Genomic DNA, 17,470 nt, shown 5'->3' with positions numbered 1-17,470 from the left:
TTTTCTTCACTAAGCCCCAAATACAATACTAAGGTTTTCTAGGATATTTACATTTGGCTTAGCAACATCTTTTTCTTACATACTTTTCAAAACATTATATTATTTATTTATTCGGAAAAGTAAATACATTTATATTAAAAACACAGCGCAGAAGAAAATTAAATAAAGGGTGGTTTAATATGACTAATACAATTTTCCTCTGAAAGAAAATAGTAAAAATAGGTATATAATTAAACGTTGGTAAACAAAACGATTCTTTTTAAATTGGTAATCATATACTGTGTAATATAAAAATATGTGTCCACATATAATTAAACGTTGGTAAACAAAACGATTCCTTTTAAATTAATAATCTTATAAAGGGTCCGCCAAATAACTTTTTTTTTTTGAAAATGCTATAAAAAACATCGAGTGTAGCTTCGGCTGTGTGGCACGTAGCGCCGTCCTGTTGAAACCAAATGTTGCCAATATCCTCCTCTTCAATTTTTGTGAACAAAAATCCGTTCAACATGGCCCGATAACGATCGCCATTGACTGTAACGGCCACTCCTTGCTCATTTTCAAAGAAAAATGGCCCAATTATGCCTCTGGACCAAAATCCGCACCAATAAAATATGTTGAACGGATTTTTGTTCACAAAAATTGAAGAGGAGGATATTGGCAACATTTGGTTTCAACAGGACGGCGCTACGTGCCACACAGCCGAAGCTACACTCGATGTTTTTTATAGCATTTTCAAAAAAAAAAAGTTATTTGGCGGACCCTTGATTTTCAAAGTAATGTCGCAATATTTCCCAGCGTTGTTCAAGCGTATACACAACCATATTCGCTCAGCGGAAGGATAAAACTAATTATCTGTCAAATCAGACATGAGCTAAGTGTTACCATTCACGAAATAAGCACTAGTTGAAAAAAAAAACTTTAGATGGCGGACCCTATACTATGTAATATATAAATATTTCACCATTTATTAAAATAGTTTCGTGCCGTAAAGAAAGTTAAGATAAAAGTATGTTTTGGGCTATTCGTCCTGAGCGTGGGCAAACAGAAAGTGATCTGCAGTAACATTCTACTGGGATTGAGATAACCTAGAGCAGTGCTCCGCAAAGTGTGTGCCGCGGCACACTGGTGAACCGTGGTGATTAGTTGGTGTGCCGCGGAAAAAGTCACTTAACGATAAACGAGCAAGAATAATTCATGGAGCTAAAAAATAATCGGACATTAAAACTGAAATTTTGCGAAACAGTTCTAGCACATTTTTGGCTGCATATAAAAAATTAACATCCACTGCTTTCAAAGCGTGCTATTGTAATTATTTTACGATTTGCCACGACTTCCTTATGCGAATAGGGATTTTCGACTCTAACTGCTTGAAAAAAAGAATGCCTATGGACGATCAACGAAGAGATGCGAGCAGCCAACAATATCAACAATTGCTCAAAATTTTGATCGCCTATGCTCAGTTAATCAGGCTTAGATTTTGTATTAAACATAATTTGTAATATATATTTTCGAATTAGATTAATATTAATAATTTTAAAAAATAATTGTTTTTATCTTTGGTGTACCTCAAAATTTTCTTGTTTTGGCAGGTGTACCTTGAACAGAAAAAGTTTGCGAAACACTGACCTAGACCACTGGTTGTAAGTGTGTATGTGAGGGAATGATTTTTGATACCTATATATCTATATATAAAGCGATTATTTCGTCATCATTCAGCAGGTGGATGGATCGTGCAGCAAAACGTAAGCAACAATTTGTTTACGGCAAAACGTTATTGTTTGCATTTAATATTACTAAATCGAATTCGTTTATCTCTTTCAATGAATTAATTATTCCTATTCCCAAACATGTGATAGCCATGATAATATAATAACCTTGATGAGCTGAACTACCTTCCAAATAAGTCTCGAAATGATTTATCTAACGATAATGATCCTATTTATGGTAATCTCCAGTAATATGTTAAAACGAACTTACTTCCTCAACTCACTATGCATTTGCGTTATTATACATGAATGAAACACATAAAATATATTTTTAAATAGTTTCATGCATATGAGGGTGAAAATACGCAATTTAAAAAAATGTATTAACTTTTATCATATACATAATAACAAAATAAAATTTACAAAAATGTGCCCTCAATGACTTTCCCCGTGATGAGGGCACATTTTAAAATACTTATTTATAAAATTATATGAATGAAAATTGTTTATGAGATGCAATCAAATACGACATGGCCGAATGACGACTGTATTAGCACAATCATAAAAACTGTTCTCTTACATATATTGTACATTTAAATAACTAAATAAAAATATTAATATACATTTCCTTATTAAATTGTCGTATGAATTCATAGGCGGAACTCCCGAAGACACATAAATATCTATTCGAGTTTCCATAGGGGACCTATCGCCAAAAATACATGTAAATTGTATCTACCAAACAGTTCAAAGCAGCTAGTAGTCATTTCACTCCGTGTTCGTGAAACTAGACCAAAATAGATCGAACTACATTCAACTAACTCCATGGAAATCTCGTCATATCCATGGAACCAAATGTTCGTGAGAGAAGTCCTTTCTCTGTTTGCGACTTGAACAAGCCAAATTTCCCATGACGCAGCCTTGAGTAAACACTTATTTTATTAAACTTTACAGAAAGGAAACGACATACAGAAACTGTCCCTAATTAGGAATTCGATTTTAAACCAGTTGTACAAACGATAAATGAGTAAATTTATAGAATCAATTTATTAGCGATAACATCTATTCGATAGATTTGAAACATTTAATACATTTTAAAGCATTCAAAATAACTAGCTAATCCAAGTAATCGTTGAGTTTTACATACACAATAAAGACTAAAACAAACCTTAGTGTAGGAGTATTTTTGTGCTTATGGGGCACTATACCACATCGGACGGGCGCGCTGTTAACTTTGATCAGGCAAGGCGATTAGATCTGCCCTATTTTTTTTAATTTTTGGATCTAATAATGGAATATGTTTTATGGGCTGCAGATGACATGAGTGAAGAATATTAGCGCTATATGGAAAAACGGACAATTAATGACTATGGTACTCAGGGCTGCGTGCCCGTACTTGGATTAACTTGTATTTTTTACTACGAATATCCTGAGGGAAAACATATTTATACCTATACCTTGATATTTTAAGAAAGTTTTTTTATGAGACGACTTGGGATTTTACGTGTTCAGATATTTATTTAAGAATATCAATGGCCAGTAAAAGTTTGAAAAAAAAATAGAAATAACAAGTGATATTTTATAACCGCAGGCCGTTTTTCATCAATCGAGAAAAAACATATCCATTTTAATAAAAGTAGCTCCTAATAATTGAAATTGAATAATTAAGAATTACCAATCAGAGCTATGAATTTGTTAAAAATATATTATACAAGGCGATCCTTTTTTAATAACTAGTTAGCCGGTTCATAAAGTGTAAACAACATTTTCAGATAAAAGTGTTGATGTTTGTAATAAAGTGTTTAAAAATACTTATTAGCTATTGGATGACGTGTCGCAATTATGAGAGTGAATTCGCAATGCGATAAACAACATCAAAAAACCGAAAAAAATATAGGCCATTATTTTTCGAGATTCAGTTGGCTAGGCCATGTACTCCGCATGACTAAAAAGCATGACTAAAAAGCATGACTATAAAGCTTGCCTCTTTTACAAGGCAACAGGTTCGCGCCGCCCAGGACGACCGACCACTGCTGACAATTCGTCGGCAGCTTTCGTCTGAATTTCGGGACGCGGACCTGACTTGGGAGGATGCAAGGGAGCTGGCGGCCGACAGAAAAGCATAGAAACCATTTGTGGACTCTATATGCTCCACATAGGGAGCGGATATGGTTAAATGAAAATGAATATTTCGAGATAAACGAATAGACACGCTAAATATATTGATACGAGCATGTGAATGCAGATGCACTCAATGGGACGCTAAAATAAGTCGCGCGACATTTGGTTTCAATAATAGAGTCAACCTTTTAGCGGAAGTAACTCGCTACCGTCGAAGCGGAGTCCAGAAATGTCTGGTGACCAACTCTAGGTTGGTAGATACTCATCAATATTTTCGAATCGCTATAGCTTGTTTTCCATTATCGCGAGTCTGTCACAATCCGACAAATTCGTTGCAATTTCTATCAAATCGGGTATTGAGCTGACGCGATCAGTGCGGAACCTCAACCCACGGTTGTCAGGGCAGGATTTAGAAACTAGCTTGTGAACCATTTTTGGAAATTTGTCTAACGATAATCCATATTCCATTTCACTTCACTTCACCAGGATTCGGCGATAATTAGCCATGTTTTGAATTATATGCTTATTGTAAGTATTATCAAACATATATTTTTTATTATAATTCTAACCCTTTGGATTCGAAAGCTATTTTTGATTGTGCATGCCGGTAACTCGATCAAATTCCCTAACATTTCCCTAACCATTAAGATAAACTTTCCGTGACTTCATACTGTATTAATGAATTGAAAAGAAAAAATCCAATTTATTGAAAATATTAAAAATATTGAGATAATCACAAATTAATTTCCTTTGAACCCAGGTAATATATTATTTAACGTCATAGAATTTTTGATTTAAAATACCGTTTTTTCATTGAAAAAATAAGTTTTTCTTCGAAATAATTATATCGCTCACTCCTTTCAAGAACGTCATAAATCAAAAAACTAGATTTTTCAGGAGAACGTTTTTAAAGTTTAAAAATATAACACAATGTATTAAAAATAAATATCAGCCACTTATTGAACTTTTTACTGCGCAACAGATCTTTTTAGGTAAAACCTGAAGGTTTTTTCTCCATTTGAAAAATATTTAGTATATTTCAAAAAATAATAAAACAATACCTTTTCTTCAAAATGCAAAAATAACATTTTCTGCTCTGTAGCGGGTAAATATTATGTTAAAAATATGCCTCTTTGCTGGGATATAGTACATTTTCTGGGCATTCCGAAAACACGCTCAACTGAAAATTGACGATTTTTGATTTATGACGTTCTTGAAAGGAGTGAGCGATATGGTTTTGAAAAGAAAGAGTTATTGAAAGGTAAAGAATTAAAAAATATTTATAAAAAATATTTTTCTATACCTATGCATATATTCTAAAAAAACAAAAAAAATCCAATACACATTCATTAAAAAAATCGGGCGTGAAGAGACTTGTGCCATCTCCGGTGTTTGTCGGGCGAATGAATCGACGTAACGAATAGTGGGCCTTAAGATTAGCGAGATCTACCGGTTCAAAATGATGAAAAATACGCAATTTTCCTTCTAATACAATAAAAATAGAATATATAGAATAAAAATGATGTAGGAAGCGGGAGCCTAGAGCTCTAGTCGGAATGCGCCCCTGCGGCCTTGCGGGTCCTCTCTGCCAGGGCCTTATATGGAGCAGTACCTCTGCCTCCCACGGCCGCCAGCCGCGGAGCCTCCACACGACGCGATCACACAACCGGCGCCGGCAGAGAGCCTGCCAGACCGCCTGCTGTGCGAGTCGAGTCTCTCGTCGGAAGGTCTTTTCGTAATTCTTACTTCGTCGTCATCGCGTGAGGCGAATTGGCGCGCCAAAATCATCGAGGCATTTCCTTTACACTGTAGCATTCATTGCCTCAGCCATCACTATCGAGAAGAGATTATACTGCAGCCGACAATGAAGGGTTTTCAAATTACAAAATCTATTCATATTTAATTTAAGTTTTACATAGTAAATACCACTATTTCTTAAAATCCATTGTGCTTCGATGCACTCAGCATCATTTTCAAACACCGTATACGGTGTTTGAAAATGATGCAGAATGCATCGAAACATACTGGATTTTAAGAAATATTGGTATTTACTAAGTAAAACTTAAATTAAATATGGATAGATTTAACCACAATGTGACTGCCCAATCAATATATGAAATCACAAAATTTAGATTAATTTCGCTGTTAAAAACCGATATTAGTCACGCAGGTATTTGTACCAGAGACCTGACCACAGTTAACTTGTCTCAAATACAAAGACTGAATAAAATCTAACTAGAACAAATATTGGATAAATTCTATTTAGAATATTTACAGGTATCTCTGAAATATTTATTCATATCATTCAAACAAAAACATAGCCTTATTAGATAAGTAAATTTTATAAATATTATTTTTCTAGAATTAAAAAAAAAAAAGACTTTTTGCTTAACAATGATCTTGACTGATAAGAAGTGCAGATATTATAAGGAACGAAACAAAATAACAGTATCAATAAAACAGTTAAAATGTTAAGTACTTATGACACTATGCTGCAACAATGTAATGTTTGTAGGAAAATGCATCATTTGCATCAAGCTACCAAGCGCTAAAACACAGCTGTCGGATAATTTATGAGTATTGTACAAATTAGAGCCAGAAAGTAAATAGCCTTTTAACCATTCTGAAGCTGATGAAAAACAACAATCTCACGAGTATTTCTTTCAAATGTGTTTAAATAGGTAACCATTAAAAATACATACAAAGTGAAAAGCCTCGTTGATCTTTGTGGAGATAGATATTAAATAAAACCATTGATAAAAATCCCTCAGTGATTAAATCCGGCATTGTATACAAAGATTTTAACACATAAAAATGGTCCTAACAGTCACTATCTTTACAAACAATGTAACAAATCATTTATTGAATTTAAGATAATAAAATTTAAAAACAACGACGCTAAAACTTACAATCATTAAATTATTATACAAGAACTGATTCTATGGAAAATTTTAGTGGAGTAAATTATTTATGAGTATGTCAGTATGCGTAAATCATATATTTTGTACAATTTTAATAAATGGGACCGATTATTCAATGATAAATACTTAAATATATAATGCAGGTATTGTAAATGAACAACTTTACACCAATATTTCCATTTTTTAATAAAATTGTATTCTCACTCACATATAAATATTTCGAATTAAAGTTCATACGAAAATAATTTATATTTGAAAGGGATTATATTCTAATCTACTTGACAATCATTTATATGAATGACACATGTAAACAAATCGTAAGGTAGGTAGTTTATTTACATCTGAGAATAATCTTAATTTAAACAAAATATTTGCATAACAGTACATAAAAGGCTATGACTGTGCCATGTTGAGGATAACACAAATGAATGAGAAAAACATGAAAGAAGAGTAGAATATTACTTAATCAAATGATTTTAAAAAAGTTAATGCATAATGGATTTAAATTATTGTTACACATAAATATCATTATTTAACAGTTAAAAATAAAAACACATTAAATTGAGTATTTAAATAATGTACATTGCTGTCATAGGAATTCAATGATATTACAATGCAATATAGCAACATTATTTGAAAATGAGCATTTTGTTTCAGGTCAGTTTCATTTTCAAAAGGAAAGCAAATCAACGTGCAATAATTACTCACTTAGTTGATATTAATGATTTAGATTGAAATTATGACACAAGATAAATATTTCCATTTTTAACTAACTAAAATGTTACTATTCAGAGATTATTATGATTTTCGCGATTCGCACGTTTATTTTATAGAAGCCTCTTAAGTAAAATAGATTATTTCCCAGGTTTTCACTTTATTATTATTTAACGGCTGCTAGAACTATTATAAATCGAGGTGTCTTAACAACGGTAAAGTACGATTTACACTTTGCAAAAATACGGTTATAGTGATAACTTTAGTCGATGATTAATAAAACATTCCCTGCGATTCTCGCAAGGTATTTCTACGCTTTTAGTTAAATAGTTAAGTGATAGGCTCTAACACTCACCATCTGTACGTCTGATGTTAACATTTGTGCCAGACTCTATAAGATTAATCATCCCGTCCATTTCGATCACAAATAAGCACTTTTAACGTGATAACTCACTTCAGACATTCAAACATTGATTTATAACAAATTAAATCGCGATTACATGCATTAACAAAGGGGTTTACGAGAAACCGGCCGAAACTGCCTTATAAAAATTTTCAATACGCAAACTGACAGTTGAACTGTGCCATTAGCATCCGACTTCAGGCTGGAACAACGTTCAAAATTTATTGACTATGGAAGTCAAAATTCACACCTATTTTTTGTTCGTACATTTTATATTGATAATACGTACAAGCATAGTGAAAATAAATTTATTATTCTAAAAATTACAACAAATTGTAATAGAAATGTTATTAAATTTTATATGAAAAACAATAATACAAGTGTGTCGCATAAATTTATTTACGAATAGTATTACCAGATTAAAATATACAATATTATTGTTATTATTACTAGTATCTACCTAAGCAACATTCAATTATTGAGCTATATATATATGTAGGAGCACGCCAATAAAATAAAAAAGTGAAACAATTCTATAAAGACAGCTCTAGAGGCAAAGAGGCCAGAATTTTTTCTTTCTAAAACATTCCAGTGCGTTTTTAGAACATTTTTTTTTCAACAAACATACTTGTAAAATGACTTTAGTTGGAGCTCAAAGAATGCTTTATAATTTTTTGAACTGACATGATCAGTTTTGATTCAACATTGTGACTTTTGCCTTTCAAGAATTCTTCGTATAAGATTGTCACGGTGTATCTGTCGATGATGGGTACTGAGAAACTAATATTTAATAAATAAATATGTTCAATGTTTTCGACAGTCATTTGTAGAATTCGTGGAGGTGACTGTTGCCATTTTTATTGTTCAGCAAAAAAGAAACTCCTTTTCAAACATTTCATGAATGAATGTAATAAAAGTTATATTTATGACCTTCCTACGGATGTGGTTTTCGAAATGTGCTATTTATCGCTAAGCCACCTACTAATCAAGGAAAGAATTTGATGATAAACATGCAATTCTATCCTTAGTTAGAAGGTATTATAAAATTTCAACCATATTTCAAATAATTAATTTTACGCCTTGATTGAGGTATTTTAAAATATTTACCTAAAAAAAAAAGTGAAACTGGATTTATATGTGAACGATATCTAATTCATAGATTTCACTAGAAGCCTGATCATAGACAATAATTAGTACCCCGAAATCTGTCATATCTGTTGGCTGTCAACCTGTGGCTTTGCATTGCCAGAAAAAAATCGCTTCGGTTCTCGATTTTGTAGTCCTGAATCATCTTTACTTTTGGTGAAGATCATGCAAAACGAAATAAAACTTAGTCACAAAGCAAAAAAACGCATAAAAGAGGTAAAGCGCAAAGCCAGACCAGGTAATTTATACTTTTATTATAATGTTCCTTTCGGCATAGAATTCTGTGATCGAAGACCTTGCCCTTTGATTAATTTTGTTTTTCAAAAATACACACTATGTCTTTTAAACTATCACTATTCCAATAAGAAGATTTAATATATCTATGTGTTTTATCAATTTTCTGAAAATTTGGGCTTGCCTTTACTATGAGTTCACCTTACCACAAGCCCAGGAAGTTGATAATTATATGAATGTGTATATATATATAAATATAAGTTTTTTTGTATAAAACTGAGGTTATTTTTTCAGAACTGCATGATAAAACTTCTTGGTCTTTGCTAGGCTATGCCACTAAGTTTGAACAGTTTAAAAACTTTATTGATAATGTGGAACGTATCAACATAAACGAAGTGTCCCCTCAAGAGTTCATAGATAAATATGAAAAGGTTTATAAGCCAGTAGTGATCTGTGGCGTTCAAACAGAATGGAAAGCAAATCAGAAATGGACTCTTGACAGACTCGCCAAGAAGTACAGAAACCAAAAATTCAAATGTGGAGAAGATAATGAAGGATATAGCGTTAAAATGAAAATGAAATATTATGTAGAGTATATGAGAAATACAGTTGACGATAGTCCGCTTTATATTTTCGACAGTAGCTATGGAGAGCATCCGAGAAGAAAAAAGCTTTTAGCCGATTATGACATTCCTTTGTACTTTCGAGATGACTTGTTCAAGTACTGTGGAGAAGAGCGGCGTCCTCCATATCGTTGGTTTGTTATGGGACCAGAACGCTCTGGAACGGGAATACATATAGACCCCCTTGGTACCAGTGCGTGGAACGCTCTCGTGTTTGGTCACAAGAGGTGGTGTTTGTTCCCTACAAACACTCCTCGGGAGCTCATCAAAGTGGCGGGAGCTCTGGGAGGCAAACAACGAGATGAAGCGATAACATGGTTTAGTTTAATTTACCCAAAAACACAATTGGATTCCTGGCCTAGCGAATATAAACCTGTAAGTTACCATTCAATATTTTCAATTCCTAAACTGTTTACAAAAATTTTATCATTTGAGTGTGAATAATGAAATAAGTATGAATTTTTTTTTTACAGATGGAAATATTGCAAAAGCCTGGTGAGACAGTGTTTGTTCCCGGTGGATGGTGGCATGTCGTCTTGAATTTAGATGACACAGTCGCTGTTACTCAGAACTTCTGCAGCCGAACAAACTTCCCTGTTGTGTGGCACAAAACTGTTCGTGGGCGACCCAAGCTGTCCAGGAAATGGTTTAAAGTTCTGCAAGCTACAGAAAATGACTTGTCTTCGATTGCTGCCAAAATAGATATAAATGAAGGAACTGGCGTGGCTTCGGATAGCTCGAGTAATAGTAGCTCTTCCAGCAGCAGTGGGAGTGAGAGTTCCTCGAGAAGTTCCAGTGAAGATGACAGTGGCCAAGAGAGCATAACTGCTCACAAAAAGAAGCGAAGGAAGAAAATGGTTTAGAGAATTGCCTTTATCGCATGCCTTATTGTGTATTTGTCATGGGATTTATGCCTGATTTTAGATTTTAATAGGGAACTTATAGACTTGACTATAGCTGTACATATTCATGTGCGAGCAAATAAGTATTACAGTAATCAATTTTGTACACCAAACATTCAATAAAGTATTTTATGTATATGTGTTATTTGTCTTTTTATTTCATTACTAAGCAGTTCCAAATAATGGGGAGGATACACAGACACAAGCTGAAATCTTAACTGCATTTATTTTTGTATTGAAAATCCAAATTGACCCTGACTGTGGCATAAACCTAAGCTGTCCATATACTCCTATTTAAATCTCCTTTTGTCCTAAAACCATAACTTTTGCCTCGTTTAATTGAATATCTCCTGAAAGCATTCAATTTATGTAATAAATATTTGAAGCATAGAAATAGTGATTTTCCATTTTATAAGATTGATGAATCACTAATTATCTTTGGTTTAAACTTTAATGGTATCTCTTTAATAGTTTCTTATGTCCACCCAAAAATTATATGTGGAATCTTTGAAAAGCTGTGAACCAATTTACAAAAATATTATAAATATGGTAAAGAAAAACTCCCAACCGTAATTTAGAAAAATTGTGACATTTTATTTTACACTGGCAAAAGAGTAAGATTTATTCTAAAATAGGATCTCTGAGGTCAATACGAAAAAAATATTTAATCCGAACACAAATACTTTGGTCCGATGAAATTAATGTTGAACTTAATATAATTATCCAATGGTTGAATCTACTTATATTATAATAATATATATTTTTAAATATGTAAGTAACAGAAAAAATGAAATAAAAGCCATGTTTTTTTTTAAATTTTCATAGATGTTTGGGACTCCTATTTTATTGCCATGGTTGCCCTCGAATAGTAAATATTACATGAGTATGAAGGGATCGCTAAACCAGCCTTTGAGAGGTCATAAGCCCTGTAAATACCCAGACTTCCATATTCTTATACAACTATGTAAGATGTAAATATAACTACTAAGTGGACAATCCCAGATTTGTGAACAAGGATTTGCATACATCAAAATGTTGTGGAATTATTTAATTTTACTAAGTACCTACCTAGCATTTGGGATTTCTTGCTCTTGTCAAAGACAATTATTTTTTTCAATGAAAATTAAAGTTTGTTTGTGGGCCGGCCATTTTTCCATTTGTCGACAGATCGTGTGTCTGGTATCGAGGATCTAAAATTCCAAAATGTTTCGAAGTGCCGCATGTCAAGTAGTTGGGAATTTGAGGAATCATATTCTTTCACCATGCAAGTTGAATATCGCCGCTTCAACAAGGCTGATGTCCAAACATTCTACGGAGAGCGACGAAGACTTTGATGCCAGGTATAACCAAATGACAATCAATAGAATTATGTAATCCCGAAGAAAACTCTTGAAAATGGATACATATTACAGTTAATATAATTATTCCCTTTTTAAATTGACTTCTGTCTACATTTTAGGAATCTAAGCTTTGCGTATACGACATGACCGCGAGTATTTTTAGCAATTTATCGATGAAATAAATTTCATGATGTATTTACTGTTTACCCCGTTGTTTTTTCATTTGAATTGAGTAAAATAATCTTAACTTAATATGAGCTGTCTGAAAAACTCCCGCCCCTTCTTTTTTTCATCTTGTCTTTCCTTCATTTCTTTTTATTTGATGACTTTTCGGCCTTAAGTGCAAATTGCATTAATATCATAATATATTCTGTCGTAAAAGTATTATAAGTTTAATATTATAATTTATTTAAAAAGAAATCCATAATTTGAATAGTCCCTTCTCTAACCCTTATCCACACCCAATGGGGTGTAGGACACTGGATTGTAGCACTGTCATCTTAGTCATTAATTACATAAAAGCAAGGTGATAAGTCCTGCCCCTCATGTACCAGTCCAGGGTGATATATAAATAAATAAAAATATTTACACCCGATAGTGCATAGTATCGAAGAGTGGGGAAACTGTTAATCAATCCTAGTAATCCAAGAGTTTACAGATTTCCCACGTATAATACGCTTAATTCCTACCATGCTCTATTGAAACTGTTTTATATGATACTTTTTAAATTTATTTATTGAAATTATTATTTTATACATTAATTAAATTAATTATTTATATTTATTACTTTAAGCACGGCAGTATGTACCTTTTTGTATCGAAACTCTGTTTTGTGTTGTTGGAAGCGTGTTAAAGGAAACTTTGAAACAATATAAATCTAGCCAATATGTACCATGTTATATCGAAATCAAGTCTTAGGATGTAAAATTTTATGATACCTGAAATTTTATTCTAATAAAACATAAATATGAAATACATTATTATGATGAAATATAAAATTAAAGTACCGGGTTATACGATGGACACATGTAGTTGGATTTAAAAAGACAAAATAATTGAGCCATTTGCAAAAGCCCAGTATAGCATTCATGAGTAGCAACTATATCGATGGTTATTTAATATTTTTTAAATTGATTAAATGTAAGTTTTGCAACCAAAAATGCCCACTAAATAAATCTTTTTGAGCTACTTACTTTCATTGTATGGTGTCTGATAGCTTCTAGTTTTTATAGAGGATCTGTATGTGTAATTGGTTGATTTAAGGTTCGAGGCGTACTTCAACCGACCCGATATCGATGGGTGGGAACTTCGTAAAGGGATGAATGACCTTTGTGGAATGGATTTGATCCCTGAACCGAAGATAGTGATTGCCGCTCTCAAGGCTTGCAGACGGCTGAATGACTTTGCTCTTACGGTGAGGATCCTGGAGGCTGTGAAGGACAAGTGTGGTAATAAAGTAAACGAAATCTACCCATACATGATGCAGGAGCTGCGCCCGACTATCAATGAACTAGGCATCAGCACACCCGAGGAACTAGGCTATGATGAACCAGAGCTAGCGCTGAAGAATGTATATGAGATGTAATTCCGTATTTACTTACTTTATAATTGGCAGGTGACTGTGAGATAGAAAATTATTTGTTATATCCATTGTAATTATTTAGTCAACTATGCAATTTGTTGTCAATAAATGAAATAAATTTGCGATTATTTCTTTTCATTTCTGAAAGATTTTACATTTAATTGATAAATAATTCACAAACTTTGAAAAACATATGTCATATGTTTTTCAATGTTTGTGAGTTATACATTATCATTTCTTGAATGTTTTTTGCAAATACTTAATAAAATAAAACAACAGAACCTTGTCATCATCATAATGACGACAAGGTTCTTGTCGAAACCGGTTGGAGAAAAAATGTACCAACAAAAAAGTGGTTAAAATTAAGGTTTTATTTTACAAAGCATACATTATCAAGTCGAAGCACAAAAATAAAAGTTAAAAATAAAATTTGTTTTCAAAATTACTCCTAAAACGAAATTTTGGTTGATGTGATAAAAGGTTTCAAGACAAACCACATTTACATTTCTAAGTTATGTAATTCTTTTGAGATATGATCCTAGCAAAATTATAATAAATATAGATTTAGGATTGCTTTCCTGTAATGAATGTAAGGCAAAGTCTACCCATTTCCCCAAGCTAAGTTATATTTAAATTGTATAAAACAGAATTATAAAAAAATTAAGTGTTTCACTTGAGTATAAATTTCTCAGAGCATTGTGTTTATTCTGACTTTATTAAGATTCTAGCGTTCCGATTGGTTGCACTGCGGTACGGTATAGAACATTTCCAGATCTTGAGGGTCCTGTGTTCCAATGGGTTGGCTACTTAACACATAAAGCGCATGAACTGCTGCGAGGACTCATAAAAATGTTATACAAGCATCGAAACTGATTTAAGAAAATCATAAAACTAAACCAATATTGTGATGTACACTAAAAACAAAAGTATTTTTGATCTTAAATATGTAACTTTCCTTTATATCACATTATCATATCAGGTGGTATGGTGGGTCTCCGCAAAACAATATTGCAATACCGATTCATTGAATATGTTAAAACACAACTGTAAAAATTAATAAAAGTCAAATTCAAAAGAACTTCTTAAATCTCCTATACAAGACGATTTCTAGTTTTAGCATCATCACCTTGTAGATACATTTTGTGATCAACTTTATAAGTGACATACATGTTTTTGAGTGGACCTTCCCGTTGGAATAAGGAAAATAAAATATTGCAAGTTTTAAATTATTATTTATTTTGATATTAGACATATAAAATACCGGCACGATCCTAAAATACCAGTGATATCACAATAACATACACTACATGTATTAACAGGGCGCATTAAATCTACTCTGTCTCTTTATAGAGAGTACTTTGAAATATAACTTATGGTTTTAAATTGGGCATCAATATTTTTAAAATATTGTTTGGCAGCATATTAGTGAAAAAAATGGCGCAATATGGAAAGTAATTTTGAAACATCTGTAATGTTTTTTACACAGCGATTATACTATATAAAATTTTGATCGTAATCTGATTTTGTTACTAAAATAAGGATGAATTAAAAAAAGTTATTTTGATTTTTTTTGCATTTGTGAATTTTATATTATTGTTCTGTATTTGATAAATTATTATTCGAGATTAAAATATGTATTGTATTTATAAATTCGGAATGAGCCTATGACACCAAACAGGCTATGACTTAGATTAAATGGAAAAATTAAAGTAAGTACATTGACAACATACATCTATTTTACTTTTGACTACACACAAAACCGATTGATTTTACATACCGGGAAATATGTCAAAATAAAGTGTACATACACTTGTACACTTCTTGCTTAAAAGGTTTCATGTACCTTCCTTACAATGTTTAAAAAATAATTTTGGACTAGGAATTGCACATTTTATTTACAAATAGATTTTTTTTTATTATTACAAAGTAATATATTACATATCTGTTATTATTTACTTTTAATAAAATCATCGCAGGTACATAACATTTATAATTATTTTATCTAGTGTCAGAAAATAATACTCGATATCTTGAAATAATATAAATAAATGTAAGTCCTCAGTTATCTAAGATTTCAAATAGGTAGTTTTATTAAACCCTGTTCTAAATAGCCTTCCAGTATAAGAACTACCCTAAGCATAAAGGTAAAATGCCACAAAAAAATAAATATAGCAGATTTGTCACCTAGTGTATTTATAGTCTTTAAGTAAGTTTAATTCCAAAGAATGTAAAATAATAGCCCCAAATTGATAAGCCCGTGTGTCAAATTTGTTACAAAAAAATAGGTATTGTGCCAATGATAGATTTTTAAAGTCTGCTTACTTTAGTCTGTGGCACCTACCTTAATTATCATCTTATGTATGTACTGAAATACTTTTCCGCTTTGTAAAGTTTTTTGGGTTTTTGAAATGAGCCTTGTTGATAAATGTTATTGTTTAAATCTGCTGTTGTTGCTGCAAAACACATTTGTGATGTTTATGGTTTAAAAAATTCAAAGCAAGAAATTTATGTCTGGAAGATGAACCTCAATCTGGTAGACCCGTCAAACTGGATGATGAAGTGTTGGGACAAGAAATCAGGTCGAATCCAGAAAAGACGATTTGAGAATTATCTTACAGACTCCGATATCCCTGGTCAACAATATAAGGCAGCATGAAAAAAAAGGTAAGGCCTAGAGAGTAGGTTTATGAGTACCACACAACCTTACTGACATTAACAAAATGGTATGGGTAAACACTCGTACAGCGCTCAAGATTAAGGTCTCTGCAGAACCTTTTCTGTAAAACGAATTGTAACAGGAGATGAAAAATATATTCTATATGTTTATAAAAAAACGTAAAAATCAATGATTATCACCAAATAAAAAGGCTGAGCCGAATTTAAGCATACGAAATGTCGTGTTCGGTGGGATTTTAAAGGAATAATTCACTATGGGTTGTTTGTTAAGCCCAGGGGAAACTGTTACTGCTGATCTGTGAGTGTTACGAATTACTGCGAGAAACTGAATCGCTTGAATCAAAACATAATCATAAACCCGCCAAAAATAGTAAATAGAGGAGGGGTTGTGATCCAACATGAAAATGAATGGCCACATGCTGCCAGGAAGATGGGTGAAAAAAATATGAGCTTTGTTGGGAAGTTCTACCACATCCTGCATATCGCACCATCAGACAAAATTTGCTTCGACCACTGGAACATTTCTTGAGGAATAAAATGTACAGAGATGCAAACCATGAAAAAATAACCTTAGAACAATTATTTTTCCATACGCAATCCAGATTTTTATAAAACTGGCATTTTTCTCTGCCTTTGAGGTGGCAACAAGTAATAAATAACTAGTGAAACTATATCACTCAATAAAGCTTTGTTTTTCATTTATTCTTTTCTTTTTATTAATTTAAACAAAAAACGAAAAAAACTTTCTAGTACCCCTAATAATAATTTTATTTCATTGAAGTGAATATGTAACTAAAATAATTTAAAAATTCCTGCGTAGCAAATACAACATAAATAATATTTTATGTTTTAAATAATATTAGTAAGGTTATACATAACAAGTTGTAAACATAAAAACAATTATTTCGTTACCAGTTTAACCCACAACTCTCGGTATACTAATAAATAATATGCCAAATAAGAAAATATAATCCCATCATTAAATCAAATAAAGTTTTATTACCAGTAATAGAATGGAAAGTAAAAGAAATTTTTTATTTATAGAATCCCATATTCTATTGTTATTAACTTTATTAATTTTATATGATTTTGACAAAAT

General features: G+C 32.1%; 3 protein-coding genes across 4 annotated transcripts in view; 2 read left to right on the top strand and 1 right to left on the bottom strand.

The window, feature by feature from the left end:
* Klp10A (kinesin-like protein 10A) overlaps positions 1–8,077 on the bottom strand; it is a 44,236-nt gene extending 36,159 nt beyond the window's left edge. For both annotated transcript variants that reach the window (XM_088273044.1, XM_088273045.1), the window contains exon 1: positions 7,821–8,077. In XM_088273044.1, coding sequence (XP_088129170.1) covers positions 7,821–7,881 — 61 coding nt within the window. In that variant the 5' untranslated portion in view covers positions 7,882–8,077. The remainder of the gene's footprint in view (positions 1–7,820) is intronic.
* A 1,000-nt stretch (positions 8,078–9,077) lies between these two features.
* Positions 9,078–10,918, top strand: JMJD6 (Bifunctional arginine demethylase and lysyl-hydroxylase PSR). The gene is made up of 3 exons (XM_088273015.1): positions 9,078–9,252; positions 9,543–10,246; positions 10,345–10,918. Exons 1-3 carry the CDS (start codon positions 9,180–9,182, stop codon positions 10,732–10,734), a joined length of 1,167 nt encoding a protein of 388 aa, XP_088129141.1. The 5' UTR covers positions 9,078–9,179; the 3' UTR covers positions 10,735–10,918.
* A 993-nt stretch (positions 10,919–11,911) lies between these two features.
* Positions 11,912–13,820, top strand: COX5A (Cytochrome c oxidase subunit 5A). The gene is made up of 2 exons (XM_088273040.1): positions 11,912–12,113; positions 13,377–13,820. Exons 1-2 carry the CDS (start codon positions 11,977–11,979, stop codon positions 13,696–13,698), a joined length of 459 nt encoding a protein of 152 aa, XP_088129166.1. The 5' UTR covers positions 11,912–11,976; the 3' UTR covers positions 13,699–13,820.
* The last annotated feature ends 3,650 nt before the right edge of the window (positions 13,821–17,470 follow it).

The sequence above is a fragment of the Brachycentrus maculatus genome, unplaced genomic scaffold (assembly GCF_059751285.1).
Source record: "Brachycentrus maculatus isolate JH-2025_06_01 unplaced genomic scaffold, ASM5975128v1 h1tg000537l, whole genome shotgun sequence".
NCBI lineage: Eukaryota > Metazoa > Arthropoda > Insecta > Trichoptera > Brachycentridae > Brachycentrus > Brachycentrus maculatus.
Note: the sequence above shows the minus strand (reverse complement) of the source record. Positions and strands in the feature narration are given on the sequence as shown.